This window comes from Pogona vitticeps, chromosome 6 (genome assembly GCF_051106095.1).
Source record: "Pogona vitticeps strain Pit_001003342236 chromosome 6, PviZW2.1, whole genome shotgun sequence".
NCBI classification, from domain to species: domain Eukaryota; kingdom Metazoa; phylum Chordata; class Lepidosauria; order Squamata; family Agamidae; genus Pogona; species Pogona vitticeps.
The window spans coordinates 57789411-57807729 of record NC_135788.1 but is presented as its reverse complement, the minus strand read 5'-3'; the positions used below and the strand labels follow the sequence as shown (position 1 = coordinate 57807729).

At 42.8% G+C, this 18319-nt stretch overlaps 1 protein-coding gene across 3 annotated transcripts in view; it reads left to right on the top strand.

Annotated features, from left to right (window-relative positions):
* The window catches only part of CNTNAP2 (contactin associated protein 2), a 2051986-nt gene that overhangs the window by 1268372 nt on the left and 765295 nt on the right, over nt 1–18319 (top strand). For all 3 annotated transcript variants that reach the window (XM_073002555.2, XM_078377431.1, XM_078377432.1), the window contains exon 9: nt 15843–15992. In XM_073002555.2, the coding sequence (XP_072858656.2) occupies nt 15843–15992 (150 nt within the window). The remainder of the gene's footprint in view (nt 1–15842; nt 15993–18319) is intronic.

Below are 18319 nucleotides of genomic sequence, written 5' to 3'. Positions count from 1 at the left end.
TTACAATTTTAATTATAAAGGCTACACATTTCCAGTTGTTTGTTTCCCATACTCCTGGCATTCATGTATAGACACTGGAGGTTGTGTGATTTGTGACCTGCTTTTTTGTGCATTTTATGAATATAACTATTAATGTTAATGTTATTATTCACCCTCATTAGAACTGTTTGGTCCATTCCTCTTATTGTACATAAGGCTTCATCCGTCTTTACCTTCCAGCATCCATATTACAGATCATGTGCTCATCTTATGGGATAGAATCATAGCTTCTATTGGTGTTCCATTTTGTTCTGCAAACAAATTATACTATGAATTATATGTGGGTTTTTGATGTATTATTAATTGAGATAAGCGTGCAATCAGGGATGGGCCAGGAGGAGTTCTTGCAGCAGGTGGCTAATCTATTGTCATATGATATGAAGTGGTCAGTGTTTGAGTGGGTGTGGGGAATCATCTGAGTTTCAATCTCTAGCCTGGTTTCAGGGTCCTGATGTACATATTGTTTGCACACTTGCATAACTTCTTGATGTATTCGTTCTGGTAGTGGACATTACCATCACCCAATTCAGAGTCAAACTAGACATTAGAGAAAATGTATATTCTTGTGGATAAGCTTACTTCCCCCCCACCACATAGTGTGATTCAGTCAGAGGTATGTTCAGTGGCATGGATCACTCCATTCTTATTTGATCTCTTAAGTTCAATTATAAAAATATTTCAGAATTAGTTGCTGTGATGATTGAAGAAATATTAGCATATGGCATATTTCACTAAGTATTGAGATCTTGCAAAAATGCTAAATAATTTCTTCCTCTATGTCTCATATAACAGAAACATCTGTTTTGCCTTGTACAATGAAAGTGGCAATCTCAAGGGTCCCATACTTTAAATAACAAGTAATGTCATTTAAATGACAAGTAATGTCATTTAAAATAAATTCTGGCAAAAAGGAATATTCTTCATTTCCATAAATAATTTGCACATCAAACAGGAGTTCCTACCACTCATATTTAAAACTTGCTTGTTTTAAATAAGCAAGTTCAGATTTTCAAAAATAATGAATTTGATGGATAAAAGATAGAAGAAAGAAAGCTATAAAATGAAACGAATATAGGGAATTTTCCAAATTTAAGTGTATGCCTGATGCATAAGCTGTAACATAAGCTGTTACAAATTTCGTTTACAAATTCTCTATCTATTTTGTCCACTTTGACTAAATGCCCCATGATATTCTGATAAGCAAGCTGTGGGCTGGATAGAACAAGTGTCAGGTGGATACACAGATGGTTACAGAATTGTACTCAGAGAGTGCTAAGAATGGGTCCTTCTCAATTTGAGAAAAGGTAACAATCGGGGTATTCCAAGGATCTGTCCTGGGCCCTGTGCTCTTCAACATATTTATTAATGATTTGGATAAGGGAGTACACAGAATGCTTATCAGGTTTGCACAAAACACAACATTTGGTGAGATAGCTAATACCTTGGAAGACAGGAACAAAATTCAAAAAGATCTCAATAGACTTGAGCACTGAGCTGGAAACAATGGAATGAAATTTAACAGGGATAAGTGCAAAGTACTACACCTGGGGGGGGGGGACAAATGCACAGTTATAAGCATAATCTCCAAATCCCATGAGGTACTAGTTCCCCTTTATTTAGCTCTGATTAGACTTCATCTTGAGTACTGTGTCCAGTTCTGGACATCACATTTTAAGAAGGGTGCCAACAAACTGGAACTAGTTCAGAGGAGGACAACAAGGATTATAAGGGGAATCAATACCAGGCCCTATGAGGAAAGATTGAAAGAACCCAGGCATGTTTAGCCTTGAGAAAAAAGAAGACTGAGGGGACATATAATAGCACTATTTAATACTTTTTAAGTATTGAAAGGTAGTCATACAGAGGAGGGGTAGGATCTATCCTTGATCATCAAGGAGTACAGGACACAATAATAACGGCCTCAAGCTATAGGAAGCCAGATTTTGGCCGAATATCAGGAAAAGCCTTGTAACTGTTAGAGCAATTTTGTTTGTTTGTTTGAAATATTTTTACCCCACCTTTCTCCTTAAAAAGAACCCAAGGTGGCTTCCATCATTGAAATACAATATTTAAAGATAAAAACAATGAATACAGAAAGTTACCCTGCATAATTAAAAGACAATATTTAAAGCTAAAAACACCAAGTACAGAAGTATTAAAAAGGAAGAAACAAATACCATTGCCACCCCAACCCCAGAATAAAGACATGAGACAGTAGATTGGATTAAATGCGGGCCACACTTTATTTAAATAATGAATTCAGGAAAATTGCCTTTCGGCCAGTAAAAGAATATGGGGACCTGCTGTAGTGCGGAAAGCCGGTTAACTGGGGGTATTCCCATACCCCCTGATCAATAAATGGGCGAGTCCCTAGCCCCCAAGCTCCGGCGGTGCCAAGACCACAGGATCCTGGCTAGCCGCTAATAAACACCCCCAGACCTCAAGACATCTTTGACTGATGACTGTTGGTCCGGAAGTGGCCCAGCGCATCCTCCCCCCACAGGCACTGTAATCACATGATCCGCAGCACCAGAAGGTCAGATGCACTGTTGGCTTACCTGATTTTACAAATTGGGACATACCGAAATACCGGTTATTTCCGCACTACCCGCCACAGCATGCGCACTAGCCCAGCTATGTCGCATGCCCGCCACTGAGCCCCTTGAGCTCAAGAAGCAGGCCCCCTTTGATATCATTCAGAAATATTTCCAGACCTGCCTCTGACAGGTGGACACCATTGCTTCGAATTAATTCAGGTTTTGAAACTTGGATCCAATGATGGCTTATCACCGATCCGAGGCCGCTGCCGAAGACGCCTCTACAAACTTCTTTATTAACGCCCCGCCGGGCCTTATTTACCGCATCGGTCCTCCCTGAGTCTCACCAGGCTAACTGAGGAGTGATATTGGACCATAAGATCCTCAGATGGACACCATCGCTTCGAAATAATTCAGGTTTTGAAACTTGGATCCAATGATGGCTTATCACCGATCCGAGGCCGCCGCCGCAGATGCCTCTACAAACTTCTTTATTAACGCCCCGCCGGGCCTTATTTACCGCATCAGTCCTCCCTGAGCCTCTCCAGGCTAACCGAGGAGTGATATTGGATCATAAGATCCTCAGAAAAGGATACTTGCCTTTCAGCCGCTTCAGATCGTGGAGAATGTTCAGTATCAAGGCCTTACCAGCAAACCTGGGCAAATCATTGCCACCTCGATGCACTACCAGCACGTCCGGCAAGGATTGACCAAACGCCGTCATCCGGTTGAACTGTATCCACTGCATCCCACGGAGCCCTTCCCACGTAATATGTGCCCAGGCTCCGAGCCCCAAATCACTCCCCCATGGGGAGATGGCAGCAAAACGCTCTGCCCAATAAATATAACTATGACCAATGATCAAAACGTCCTTTTGCCTTCCTGGCTTCCCAGGAGCTGTAAGACACAAGTCATGCCCTCCCTACACATTAGGTAAATTCCTAATATATTTCTTATAACTCGCAGCTGACCATCGACCTGTCTAATTTCTTCAGGGCTGTAACCCAGGACCACTGCAGTGGATGCCTCCACGATTCTAAAGCAATGTGTGCCAAACCTTATTCCCTGCACCCCTACTTTACCTAAGGCTAGATCTGTCAGCTTCCAAAATTGGTACTTTGTTAGTGGAGACTTATCGGCGTGTTGAAAGAAATATCCTTCCTCCTGTCCTCGGTGATCTGTATATACCTTCGCTGCCCCTACATATATCTTCTATACCACATTGCCCCAATACCTGGCGCTTCCCTTTGCCCATCTGGTCCGCATTAGAATGTCTGATAAACAATTCTAGCCTATTGTCTAGGACTGTGACGCCCCTCGATTGTAAGGCCAACTTTGATTTGTCCTCATTACCACCAGTTTATTCACTAATCCGAAGGGCCCCAAAAAATGCTATTAACGAGGCAGCCTTAAATAGTGCTCTTTCGTATTCGCTCTTGCACAAGATCACCCATTGCTCGCCTAATCATTCTAATAAAGGGAGAGAAATGGGTGCCCTGGAGTCCTGCACTCTTCCTCTCTCCTTGGACCAACTCTCCAACAATTTCTTAACCCTATAGTCCCTCAGGAAATCCCATTGACTTTAGAGTGAAATGCCAGGGTCAACAATTTACCCTGGATAGTGCCTGGAGCTAACCCCTTCCTATGTAGATAAACCATAAACTGTTGCAGATGTTCCACAGGCAGAGGCCATACCTGCTCTAATTCCACCCATACTCCTAATCTCTAAGAACTCTTTACTCATGGCCAAGTATCCCTTTCTTGTCCTTGCCGCCAAAGCCAAACCTATTGCTTCGGATGCGTCATGACGCCAGTTTGCCAGACCTCCGGGAGCAGAATCTTTGGTAACTCCCTGGCCTCTGGCGCCAACTGCCTGAAACAGTCCATCTGCTGATGTGACAAAGCATCGACAATGCTATTATCCAAACAGGGATATGCCGTGCATGTACAAAAATATTATATTGAAGTGCCGTTAATGTAAAGGCCCTAACCAGGCCCATAAACCGCTCTGACTGTGATGTGAGACTATTGATCATGCATACCACCGCCTTATTGTCGCACCAGAAACGGACGACAGAATTGGCCCATTCCTCTGCCCACATCCAGAGGGCCCCACAATGGGGAAGAATTCTAAAAATGCAAGGTCTCTTGTTATACCTTCGCTGTGCCATTCCTCTGGCCATGAACCTGCGCACCACCTTCCTCGGTGATAGATGCCAAAGCCGTGAGCTCTAGCTGCATCTGACTGAATTTGAAATTCGACCTGTACACTTCTTTTGAACCTCCAAAAAGAAGATCCCATGAAATCCTGTCAGGAATTGCATCCAAACCTTTAGGTCCTCCTTCACACCCCTCGTAACCCTAGTCCTGTATAGCGGACGTTTCAAACCTGCCATAGCTGCACTAATGCGCCTGATAAAGGCCCTCCCCGGAGCCAGTACTCTACATGCAAAATTAAGATGTCCGACTATCCCTTGCAGCTCCCTAAGTGTCGGACTTTTCTAATGAAGATCCTATTCTTGCCTTCAGAGCTTCCAATTTCTCCAATGGTGACCTAGATGTTTGCTGTACAGTATCTATTTCTATACCTAAGAATGTTAGCACCGTGGCTGGCCCCTCGGTCGTGTCCTCAGCTAAAGGCAATGCCAGCTTCATAGCTAATCCCTTGAATGTATTTAAAATGTACTGGCAACCTTCCTGAATCTCTCTCCTGAAACTTTCCGAAGGCAGCACATGCCACCGAGCAGCCCCTGGGCAAGGCCCTGTCTACATAATAAGAGCCCTCAAACTGAAATCCCAACAAATTAAAATCCTGTGGGTGAACTGGCAAGATCCGAAATGCAATCCCACACTTCTTAACCATATCAACTGCTTGGTCAAATGACGTGTACCTAACTGTGTAAATCTCTGGAAGAATAGCATTGTTAACTGACTCCCCTTCTGGAAAAGACAGGTGGTGAATAAGACGAAATTCACCCTGTGCTTTTTAGGAACAATGCCCAATGGGGAAACCCCGAGGTTCTCAATGGGGGGGGTCAGGGAAGGGGCCTAAAACCCGCCCTTCCTTCACCTCCTTGCTTATTTTCTTCAACACTATACACTCCATTCCTTTTACTGACTGCAGGTTTTGCGCAAAATACTCTGTGTTTGCCTACAGCTGGTATCCTAAAGCCATACTTAAAACCCTCTAAGCGATATCTAGCTTCATCTCCTTGGTTACTGCTCCAACCATTGCTCCCGTACATCCACCTTAATTGGGCTGGGCCCCTTTTCCAGGGTAACCCCTGTGACAAACCCAGACCTACTGGGATATGTCACACAGTTACACTAAGCTGCCACCAACCATTCCCTATAAGAAGTCACACAGACCAGGGATGGATTTTTAAACAATAAAAAGAATAAGGTTTATTTAAATACACACAGGGAAAAATAAACAATCAGGTGAATAGGATAAAGTAACGTGGCTTATTCTCACTCATACAAGCATACAGTTTGGTTCACCCAGAACCCTTAACTTGAAGCACAGACCCTGAACCTATCAGTTCTGGCTAACCAACAGACACCTGAACCTATCAGGTTGGTACTCTGACACACAGAAGTACCCTGTCTGACACACAGACTCCCACAACAGCTTCTTCTTCCCAGCTGCTGCTTAGTCACAACCCAGTGTCTCTCAGCGTCTCATAAACTCTCCACACACGCTCCACATATTTATACAGTACAGCCCCTCCTCCTGATGTCCCGCCTTCCACTCCCCATAGGATGGAACTTTCCCTCCAAACCCATGACAGACAGGTAACATCAGTGCTGTATGTAACACCTCCCCTCTTTATAAGTTGTTTTGTAGGGGGAAAGCTAAGGTGCTTTTCACCAAAAAACAACCTGAATAAAATACACAAAAACAGTTATACATACCATATAATACTTACTTATCCTTACACTCTAATTTAACCATAGCAATTATGCATTTAAACATTTACCATTAACATTACATCAATTTACCTTTATTCATACAAACCAAATTCAAAACCAGGTACATTTAACTTTTTGTCATCATTATATACACATAGTCCATGTTTCTTTCGCCGTCTTCATTCTTCAGGTCTTCTTGATAAGGCGTCAGCAACACAGTTCACTGACCCTCTGACCACCTTCACTTCAAAGTCATAGTCCTGTAGGTTTAAAGCCCACCTCATAAGTTTGCTATTGTGGGTTTTCATTGTCTTTAACCATTGCAATGGTGAATGGTCAGTACACAGAATAAAATGTCTTCCCCAGATGTAAGGCTTGGCCTTCTGGATCGCGTAGACTATGGCCAAACACTCCTTCTCCACGGTTGCCAAATGTCTCTCACCTTTTTGAAGTTTCCTACTCAGGTAGGACACTGGATGTTGGTCACCATTCTCATCCTCCTGGCACAGAACTGCTCCTACCCCGCTGTTAGACGCATCGGTGTAGATGATGAACTCCCGGTCGAAGTCTGGAGCACGCAGGACAGGATAGTTGATTAACGCCTCCTTCAACCTCTGGAACGCCGCCTCACAGTCGCTGGTCCACGGGATGCGGTCATCAGCCGTCTTCCTCATCAGATCGGTCAGCGGAGCCGCAATCTCGCTAAACCTCGGGATGAACTTTCTGTACTAGTCCACCAACCCAAGAAATGATTTGACTTTTTTCTTGGTGTTGGGTCTAGGCCAATCACGAACTGCTTCTATTTTGGCCTCCAGGGGTTTTATCATTCCTCCCCCTACCATGTGACCCAAGTATTTTATTTCTGGGCTACCCAGCTGACACTTGCTGGCCTTTACTGTTAGCCCTGCTGCACTTAACCTTTGCAGCACTAACTCCAGGTGTATCAGGTGATCTTCCCAGGTATTACTGAAGATCCCTATGTCGTCAATGTAGGCCACTGTAAAGTCACTGAGCCCTGCTAAGGTCTGGTCCATCAGCCTTTGGAATGTGGCTGGTGCATTTCTGAGACCAAAGCTCAGGACTCGAAACTCATAGAGACCAAAAGGGCTGCAAAAGGCAGTCTTTTCTTGATCCCTGGGATCAATTCTTAATTGCCAATATCCCTTTACCAGGTCCAATGATGAGATGAACCGACAACCCCCTTTTCCAGGGTAACCCCCGCCCCCATTCTGCTTCTTGGGACCTCCGGCCCCTCTATCCTGCCTGTGAGCACCTGCTTTGAAGCAACTTGAGTTTGGGTGCTGCCCCCCGCAGGCGAGGCACTCGTGCCTAAATTTACAGGGTCTTCTTGTGCAAGAACCCCTGGCATTGTGTTGGAAACACAGCAAGCGGGGTTGAACCACCTGACCCGCCGAAGGGTGGACAAGTTGTATTTGCCTCGATTTCCAATTCAAATGACCACTGTTGAAGCTGTCGCCTAAGTTAGACTTAGCTGGAGTCATATGTTGAAGCCACAAACCAGGATGCAGTTCATCCCAACGAAGGTTAGGTTGAATAGCACTCCTCATTCGAAAAGCTCCGTCGTATCGCAACCAGGCTTGGCCTTCAAAGTCCAAATAAGCCCTGATCGTGATATCTAAATATTGAAATAGGGCAGGTGCCTTCCATGGTTGCATTTTAATCAAGACACCAGCATAAACCAGCCTCCTACAGGTGTTGAATAATCGGCATGCGGCAAGGATCCCACTGGCACAGTATTATAGCCGGTTGCCAGCCTGCCACGCTATCATAACTAACAGGCTGAGGCGGTGAAATTGTTACTCCCCATGGCATGCCCCAGACTCCCCATTGAGGACCTCTGTATGGCCAGACTGTGTTAGGGAACCCCTCATCCTGTGTTGTTTGTGGTGTGTTCGTGTATGATGTACCAATTGCTCCACCAGCTGGGGCCAAGTGGGCAGAGCTGATTGTACTTGTGGGGCAATGATACACTCACCATCTGAAGTGGAAGCCACACAAGGCTCCAACGGGGCGCCCTGCCCCTCTTGTCCAGCTGTAGATGGGTCCATGGCCTCGAAAGATGATGCAGCCCCCTTCTCCCTGCTCCTTGACCTAGCGTGAACCGGCGACCTGGCAACTTCTGTCCTCTGAACTACCTCAGACACCTGTGTAGACTTAGTAGAAAAGCTTCTTTCCCATGATGGAGAAGGAAATGTTAATCCAGAGAATGTTTCAAGGCTGGAACCACCCAAACTATGTCTTGAGTGCACTGGTAGAAAAACAAAAGGGGATATTAGACATTATGCTGCTAGTTATGTAAAATTGTCTGGTATGATGACTACTTCAGTTGTCCTTTGAAAGAGTACAGCCCTCCTAACATAGTGTATTAGATTGTAAAACCTTTAACCCTATGTGAAGCATTTGTATGGCCTACATAATAAAGGAAAAACATAGAAACATTTGGCAGTATTTATTTTTAACATTCTCTCCTTTCAGAGTCTGACACCTGCATGGGCTGTTCTGACTTTCACTGCCATAGCTTAACAGTGGTATTATATTGTACCCAATTATCTCAGCTTCATCTTTCCCACAACTTAATTTCTTTCTTTTAATATATATATATACTGTGAATGATCAGCTGTAACACTCTGTACTTTTAGTTCCAATTAAGTGGGTTACATTTATTTATTTATTTATTTATTTTATATCCCGCCTATCTAATCAGTTAAGATTGCACTATGTGTTTTGTGATTACGTGAAGTTTAACCATTTCCTATAAAATGTTTGAACTCCTATAGTAAAAGCTGTGTTTTTAAAGAATCAGGCCCACCTAATGTAGCCTTGACCAGTCTGCTAACTTCTACAATATGTGGGGCCTATTCCTTTATGGATTGAGCTGAAGTGCCCTAACTTTACAACACAATATAACAGTGTTGTCACAAAGGGAACTTCACTAAAGCAACCCTACAACTTAAAAATAAGACATCAGAACTCCTGGTGGTAAAACAGTCTTCACTTCCCGAAGCTACCACCTCGAATAAACAACACAATTGTACATTATTAAGACAAACCATACTGGCTTAATTCCCCCACTTATAATAACTAAACAATTCCAAATTAATTGCCAGTTAATTAATTTGAACATCTGATTAACTTACTATGTAATAAGAATTTGTTTGATCAGATAAGTTAATTAATTCAGTGTTTAAATTTAATGTGTATTGTAAAATATTGATTCCTGGATAATGTTGAATCAAGTGGTGCATATAATACTGATGAATTATCAATTTTATTACCTATTATTAAATATTATTTAATATGGTTCAACTATAATTTATTATATTTATCTTATTTTATTCCAATAGATTCATTTTACTTAATCCTTATTTCGTTGCTTACTTTACATATACTGTATGTACATATCTATAAATACACATGCATATGTATATATATATGCATGCAATATCCGTTTGATTTTAGTTTTTATTTTTATTAATATTTTTACATAACTTTGTCTAGGCCCCATACAAAATGGGCCCTATCTATATCCCCCATCCCTTTTCAAGCCCACCACCAATGCAGAATGTGGTGCTAGCTGTGAAGGGGAGGGAAGGTGGGGGAGAGAAGCTGGCCTGGTTTCCCTTTACTACCAAGGCCTTGCTGATGCACCTAGTTCTTTTCCCGGCAAAAGTTATCCCATCCAGGAGGGGGGGGGGAGAGCTCAGGACCAGCCAAAGTCTGCCAAATGCACCACTCTCCCACCCCTGATACTGTCTCTTCTTGAAAGCAAACTCTGCTCTGTTAATCAGAGTTTGCAGCGGTGGCGGCACGCGCGTGCGTGGCCAGGGAAGGCCAGCTAGGCACACTTCCCCTTCAGTCCAGGGACTTTAATAATAATAATAATAATAAAAAACAGCAAAAAGGGGAGAGGGGGTGACCCTGCAATACAATACAGTAAGTGAATGAAAGATGAAGCAAGCTGGCTCAACCGGCTGAGGCTCCCTTCCCCCCAAAGCCCTCTATCAGTTTAAGGAGTCATAACAAAAGGACATAAACATCTAAAGTAAATAAAAGAGACAAAGGCAAAACCCTGGGAGAGAGCTGCTGCTGCTCTCCCGTCCTTTAGGAACACTGGAGCCCTTGTGACGCAGCTGAGCTAAACAAGGGAGCGAAGACCTCTGTCCCTTGCAATGCCCAGAAAGAAGAGGACAACGTGCGCTGAGTGAGTCACCTAAATAGGTTCCTCTCCCCCCCCCAACCATCACGTGTCCCTGTGATGTCTCTGCCTTTTCCGGGGTGGGAGCCAAACAACGTTTGCTTGCTCAAAGTCTGCAGACTTAGCAGCGAGCTAAATCTTCTGAGAAATGCAAAACACAAGCAATAGTAAAATACAAAGTCAAAGCAGTAACGCATAACAGTCCATCTAAAACTTGCTGTCAGAGAGTCAGTCACTAAAAGAAAGCTTGCATGAAGAGAAAGGTCTTCACCTACTTGCAAAACGACAGCAAAGATGGGGCCAGTCTAGCCTCCTGTGGGAGGGAGTTCCAAAGACTGGGAGCAACGACTTGTGAAGGTAGTGGAACTGAGAGAAAGGCATCTCTTGATTATCTTAATACCCTGAGCAGAAACAAGGTTTTGAGATAGGGCCCAAGCCTTAGGGCTTTGCAGGTTAAAACCAACACTTCAAATTGTGCCCAGAAATGGATTGGCAGCCAGTGAAGCTGCTGTAACACAGGGGTTATGTGATCCCTGTAACCAGTCCCAGTCAGCAATCTGGCTCCTGCATTTTGGACCCACTGAAGTTTCCTGAGGTGGTGAGCACTCCAGTACTGGAGGCATTCAAGAGCCATCTGTTTGATATGCTTTGATTTGTATACTTGCATAGAGCAAGGGGTTGGACTTGACAGCCTTATAGGCTCCTTCCAATTCAGTGATTCAATTTCTCTATGATTCTATGCCAGTCCTATTGATGCATTCTAGCCATCCTCAAGAAGCATGCAAAATCTTGTCTTGGTGACTGTGACAGAAACTTTATTAAAATTTACCTGGAAACAATGTAACAAGCTGATTGGATGGATGGATGCCAAAGAACAGCCAGTCAAGATTCACCAGGAGGGCCTATAAAAAAAGAAGAGCTGACCAGATGAGCATTGGTAGGAGAGTGTTTTTAAAAAGAGCATTTGAGAGTGGCTGAGAGACAAAGAAATATGTTGTTACATTTAGGAAGATTGCTAAAGAAATGAGAAAAGTATTTAAATTATAACTATAGACAGAAGATGCCAGTTTCAAGGAGGATGAAGAATGTAATAACTTTGTATGAGAGAAAGATAAAAGTCTAACGTGAGAAGGCTTACTTTTATTATCTGTAACTTTAAATATGAGAATGTGCCTTATAACCATTAAGCTTTTTAAATTAAGAACTAATTTCTCTTGTTTCAATTTAAAACTGCTTTCACTCAAATAATTTGGGACTTTAGGATAGCTCAGTGAAAAGAAAAAGGAAGTCACAAAGTGATTAGCCGGGTTCAGCTGGTGACAGTGGCAAGATGCTTGTATTACACATTTTATACTAGATTATGGGCAGATACATTTTCAAATGTCCCCAAATAACAATTATTTTAGATAACACCTTCAGTATAGACAGCAAGATCACAGGTCTGTGCAATAAGTTCTGAGAAAACATGAGTGGTAAACTTTGGCTACTATATTTAATATTTTATTGGGCTTACAATGATATTTTTTTAATTGTTAGTTACTCCTAGTGAAGGTTGATGCTTTGAAAGTAGTTGCTTAATGTCTGTCTTGTGGTGATCTTGTTCATTTCCTTTTGTGCAGGTTAGTTCAGAAGCAAAACATTAATTAGATAATCATTGCTCTACTTTGATATGAAAATATTTTGTATTTTGACCAATATGTGCCATACTATGTGAACCATCTATTATCATGCATTTTGAATACAATTGATAATGTATAAATTTACAGCAAAGGGCAGAAAGTAGATGATAGGCTAGTTCACACAGTAATTTGAGAATCCCCAATGAATGAATATCCCAGTAGAGTGCAACCATTCCCTGTGATACTGACATATGTCAGTCAACATTCAATTGGTAAATTCCATTCATAAGCTGCAACTAGATTAAGTCCAATAGAACTTATGAAGGGTTTGACTAAATCTAATAGGCGTACTCCTGGGCGTACTCCAGCTTCAACTGGACTTTAGCCACAATGTTGTATCTGACTTTTAAGACATTCCTCAGATTTATTTGAGATTCTCTAGAACAAATCTTGGGGGGCATGAACCCTCAAGGGAGTTGCAAAGTGCTTTCTTTGGGGTCATGTATCACCTTATATATGTTGTAAGATATGCGTTTTCAAACAGTTGCTTCCTTGATCTTTCACAGCAGCATATGAAAGTTAGTGTGTATGTCTATGTATGAGAAACAGGTCCTTTGGGGGAAAAAGAAGCCTCTATTTTCAGAGAAAGGGTAATAAGGTAGATGTTCCCCTTGACATTTAGTCCAGTCGTGTCCGACTCTAGGGGACGGTGCTCATCCTTGTTTCCAAGCCATAGAGCCAGTGTTTGTCCAAAGACAATTTCCGTGGTCACGTGGCCAGTGCAACTGGACACGGAATGCCATTACCTTCCACCAAGGTGGTACCTATTTATCTAGTTGCATTTGCATGCTTTCAAACTGCTAGGTTGGCAGGAGCTGGAACAAGCAATGGGAGCTCATTCCATCACGTGGATTTGATCTTACAACTGCTAGTCTTCTGACCTTGCAGCACAGAGGCTTCTGCGGTTTAACCCGCAGCAGCACCACATCCCTTAGAAAGGGTGATAGGGACTATCTTTTACAAAAAAAGCCAGCATAAAGATATAATTGCTGCTGCTTCCACAGGAAGGGGATTTTAATTATGATATATCACTTCTGGATAGCGTTAAAAGGGGAGGAAAAGGAAAAAGAAGAACACACAGAAGCAGAGAATAAAAACCACAGCGGGAAGTCACAAAAAATGTCCTCTTCTGCAGCATTCAGGAAAAGTTTGGTGCCATTTTCTGAGGGGGATCCTCTCTATGTGAAGTTTTTGCCTCCTCCATGGGCACCGCAATATCCTTCTGCTCCCTGGCCCATCTTTGCAATCCTTTGCCTTCTCTTCTCCCTATCTTTAATCTTCCCCAGCCTGTTCCCTCCCTAGTTTTGAAGTTGTGGCAGCAAAGTTGTTGGCAGGAGCAATAGGAGGGGGTGGGTAGCAGTAGCGCCGCCAAGCTGGTGAACAATGAGGATGATCTATTTAAGCAAATGAGGTATTGGGGTTGCAGGTCACTTGGCTATTATTAAAGGTCACAACTCAATAAAGATTGGGAACCACTTGTCTAGAGTCACCACATGGTACTGTAACTTATGTAGATAAAATGTTACTTTGGTAAAATAAATAAATATATGCACTCATTTTTATCTCTATCTTCCTAATTTCATGCAGTCCTAATTTTATCTTAATCAATGTTGAAGCCTGTAACATCATCTAAGGTAATGGTTCCCAACCTTGGGTAATCCAGGAGTTCTTGGACTGCAACTCCCTGATACCCCTGCCAGCACAGCTGTTGGTGAAGACTTCTGGGAATTGCAGTCCACAAATACCTGAATTAGCAAAGGTTGGGAACTACTGATCTATTTATTTATTTAATTAATTTATACCCTGCCCATCTAGACTGAAGTCTACTCTGGGCAGCTAACAACACATTCATAAAAACAATAACAGTATAAAATAAAACAATGTAATATGATTCAAGATGGCAAAATTAAGTTAAGTAATGACATGAGGGAAGGCTTGCCTAAAGAGCCAGGTCTTAAGTTTGCTCTTAAAAACACACAGTGAGAGAGCCAGACAAATTTCTGGGGTTAGATTGTTCCAGAGGCGAGGGGCCATTGCTGAGAAGGCCCGGTTTCTTGTTCTTTCTCTGTGAGCCTCCCTCAGCATTGGGCCCCTCAGCTGCCCCTCCTAGCTAGAACAAGTGATTCGGGTAGATATAGGTGGGAGAAGGTGTTCCACCAGATATTGAGGTCCTCAACCATTTAGAGCTTTATATGTCATTGTTAATACTTTAAAATCAATGTGGAAATGAATGGGCAGCCAATGCAGGGCAGCCAGAGTAAGGGAGATATGTTGATGTTTTCTCACCCCGGTGAGAAGTCTGGCAGCCGCGTTCTGCACCATTTGAAGTTTCCGCATCAATCTCAAAGGTAGCCCCATGTACAGCGCATTACAATAATCTCAAGACTACAAGCACATGGACCAGAGTGGTGAGCGCCACACCATCAAGATAGAGCAATCCACCAAAGGTGGAAGTAGGCGGTGCGGACCACTGATGCTACCTGGGTTTCCATGGTAAGCGCTAGATCTAGGTGAACCCCCAAACTGTGAACCTCAGTCTTCATGGTAAGAGTCACTCCCCCAAAAGTGAAGGAGTTTCCCAGACCACCAATGGCAGGGCTGCCCACCCTCAGGACCTGCATCTTGTCCTGGTTCAGCCTCAGTCTTTTCACCTGCATCCATTGCAATACAGCCTCCAGGAAGTGCTGAAGGGTTGAAATGGCATCCACTGTTGTGGGAAAAAGCAGATGTAAAGTTGGGTGTCATCAGCATACTGATGACAGGAAGCCCCACACCCCCTGATGACCTGACCCAGTGGCCTCATATAGATCTTAAACAAAATTGGGGAGATAATTGAGTCCTGTGGAACACCACATTTGAGACTCCATGGGGCTGGTACATTCTCCCCAATCTGTACTCTCTGAGGACGGTCCTCCAAGAAGGATCAGAGCCAGGCAAGCGCCAGAACACCAATTCCCAGCTTGGAGAGCCTCCTCAGGAGGATACCGTGGTCGATGGTATCAAAGGCAGCTGAGATATCGAGAAGGACCAACAGAGACATTTTGCCCCTGTTGGCCTCGCTCAACAGGTCATCAAACAGGACAACCAATGCCGTTTCTGGACCATGGAATGGCCTGAAGCCCAACTGAAATGGATCCAGGACATTGGTTTCATCCAAAAGGGCATGGAGCTGGTCAGCCACCACCCTCTCTACCATTTTAATTAGGAAAGAAACATTGGCGATGGGCCTGTAATTGCCAATATCATCTGCCACCAAACTTAGTTTCTTCCTAATGGGCCTAATAAGTGTCTCCTTGAGGATAGACCCATTAATTATTGCAGTGGCCCATTCAGTTGTTATAGGCCTGGCTGCTTTGATTAGCCAGGCCAAGATAAAGGGACAAAGACAATGTCTACTACAGTATGGGAAGATAATAAAATTAAAACATGTTTTCTCTTTTCTCCCTCTTCCCCTTACAGGTGCTCGACTGAATGATGGGCAGTGGCATGAGGTTCGGTTCTTAGCCAAGGAAAATTTTGCAATGCTTACCATTGATGGTGATGAAGCTTCTTCTGTTCGGAGTAACAGTCCACTGAAAGTATTGACAGGAGAGAAATATGTGTTTGGAGGTAAAAACATTTTTCCTGATATATGTTCTTGTGTAAGAGAAATAATTTTTTTTTATCCAGGGGGATGGTCTTTGTTTCATGTCCAATATATAATCAGAAATGTAATATGTTTAAGCTTTCCTCTTCAAAATGATTTCGGTTGTACTACCAGAAAACCTCTGTCAAACACTGACCTGCTTAAGGCATGAATATCCAATTCATGCAGCATTACAGTCTCTTTGTAATGTTCAGAATTAAGTCTCAGGTTATCTTATCGAAGCGGAGTCATCTGCATTGGGGCTGAGCTCAATATCCATCATTATGGAATTCATATCTAATGTTGCCCTTTCACCAAGTTACCACTTGTGCATCATTTCAAAGATAGTCTCTGTGTACATTCAGTGTCTTTGAGGTTGTTCTAGAGAGGACAGTTTAGCAGCCTTTGAGCTATGAAGTTCCCAGACAGTCTCCAAAAAGTTCTGGAACCTTAGCTGCTGGGATGTTTGAGAAACTGGATTTTGTACACTTCAATATGCGCCAATGTCACCTTCACTTACCCAGCTACTGTGTGATTCATAACTCAACTGCATGGTTTTAATATTCTAAAAATATAAGAAAGCATTTTAAATGTGTATTTTGAGAGAATACGTATTTAATATTCATATTTAATGAAAATATACCCATAATTTGAAAGATCTTGAAAAATCTGAATCAAAATTGAAATTTGTGAATATGAGACAGATTCTTTTTGTTTCGTCGTTAAGTCGTGTCCGACTCTTCATAACCCCATGGACCAGAGCACACCAGGCCCTCCTGTCTTCCCCTGCATCCTGGAGGTGGGTCAAATTCTTGTTGGAAGCTTTGATGACACCGTCCAACCATCTCATCCTCTGTCATCCCCTTCTCCTCTTGCCTTCACACTTTCCCAACATCAGAGATTTTCCAGGGAGTCTTCTCTTCTCATGAGATGGCCAAGTATTGGAGCCTCAGCTTCAGGATCTGTCCTTCCAGTGAGAACTCATGGTTGATTTCTTTTAGAATGGATAGGTTTGTTCTCCTTGCAGTCCAGGAGACTCTCAAGAGTCTCCTCCAGAATCACAATTCAAAAGCATCAATTCTTTGGCAGTCAGTCTTATTTTTGGTTCAGCTCTCACTTCCATACAGGAAAAACCATAGCTTTGACTATGCGGCTTTTGTTGGCAAGGTAACATCTCTGCTTTTTAAAATACTTCCTAGGTTTATCATCGCTTTCCTCTCAAGAAGTAGACGTCCCTTAATTGTGTGGCTGCTGTCACCATCTGCAGTGATTGTGGAATCTGCAGTGATCATGGAGTCCAAGAAAGTAAAAATTGTCACTGCCTCCATAACTTCCCCTTCTGTTTGCCAGGTGGTGATGGGGCCAGTAGCCATGATCTTAGATTTTTTGATGTTGAGCTTCAGACCATTTTTGGTGCTCTCCTCTTTCATCCTCATTAAGAGGTTCTTTAATTCCTCCTCACTTTCTGCCATCAGACTGGTATCATCTGCATATCTGAGGTTGTTGATGTTTCTTCTGGCAATCTTAATTCCGGTTTGGGATTCCACCAGTCCAGCCTTTCACATGATGCATTCTGCATATAAATAAGAAGGGGGACAATATACAGCCTTGTAGGATTTTGAGCATAACCTTGCTAGCGTGTGAAATGAGTGCAATTGTACGGTAGCTGAAGCATTCTTTGGCACTGCCCTTTTTGCGATTGGGCTGTAGACTTATCTTTTCCAATGCTCTGGCCACTGCTGAATTTTCCAAACTTGCTGGCATATTGAGTGTAGTATCTTAACAGCATCATCTTTTAAGATTTTAAATAGTTCAACTGGAATGCCATCATCTTCACTGGCCTTGTTGTTAGCCATGCTTTCTAACGCCCACTTGACTTCACTATCCAGAATGACTGCTCAAGGTCAGCAACCACACTATCTGGATTGTCTGGGGCATCCAGATCTTTCTTGTATAATTCCTTTGTGTAGTCGTGACACCTCTTCTTGATGTCTTCTGCTTCTGTGAGGTCCCTCCCATTTTTGTCCTTTATCATGTCCATATTTGCACAAAAGGTTTCTTTAATATCTCCAATTTTCTTCAACAGTTCTCTGGTTTTTCCCTTTATATTATTTTCCTCTATTTCTTTGCACTATTCATTTAAGAAGGGCCTCTCATCTCTCCTTGCTTTTCTTTGGAAGTCTGCATTCAGTTTTTTGTAGCTTTCCCTATCTCCCTTGCATTTTGTTTCCCTTCTCTTCTTTGCTATTTGTGAGGCCTCATTGGACAGCCATTTTGCTTTCTTGCATTTCCTTTTCTTTGGGATAGTTTT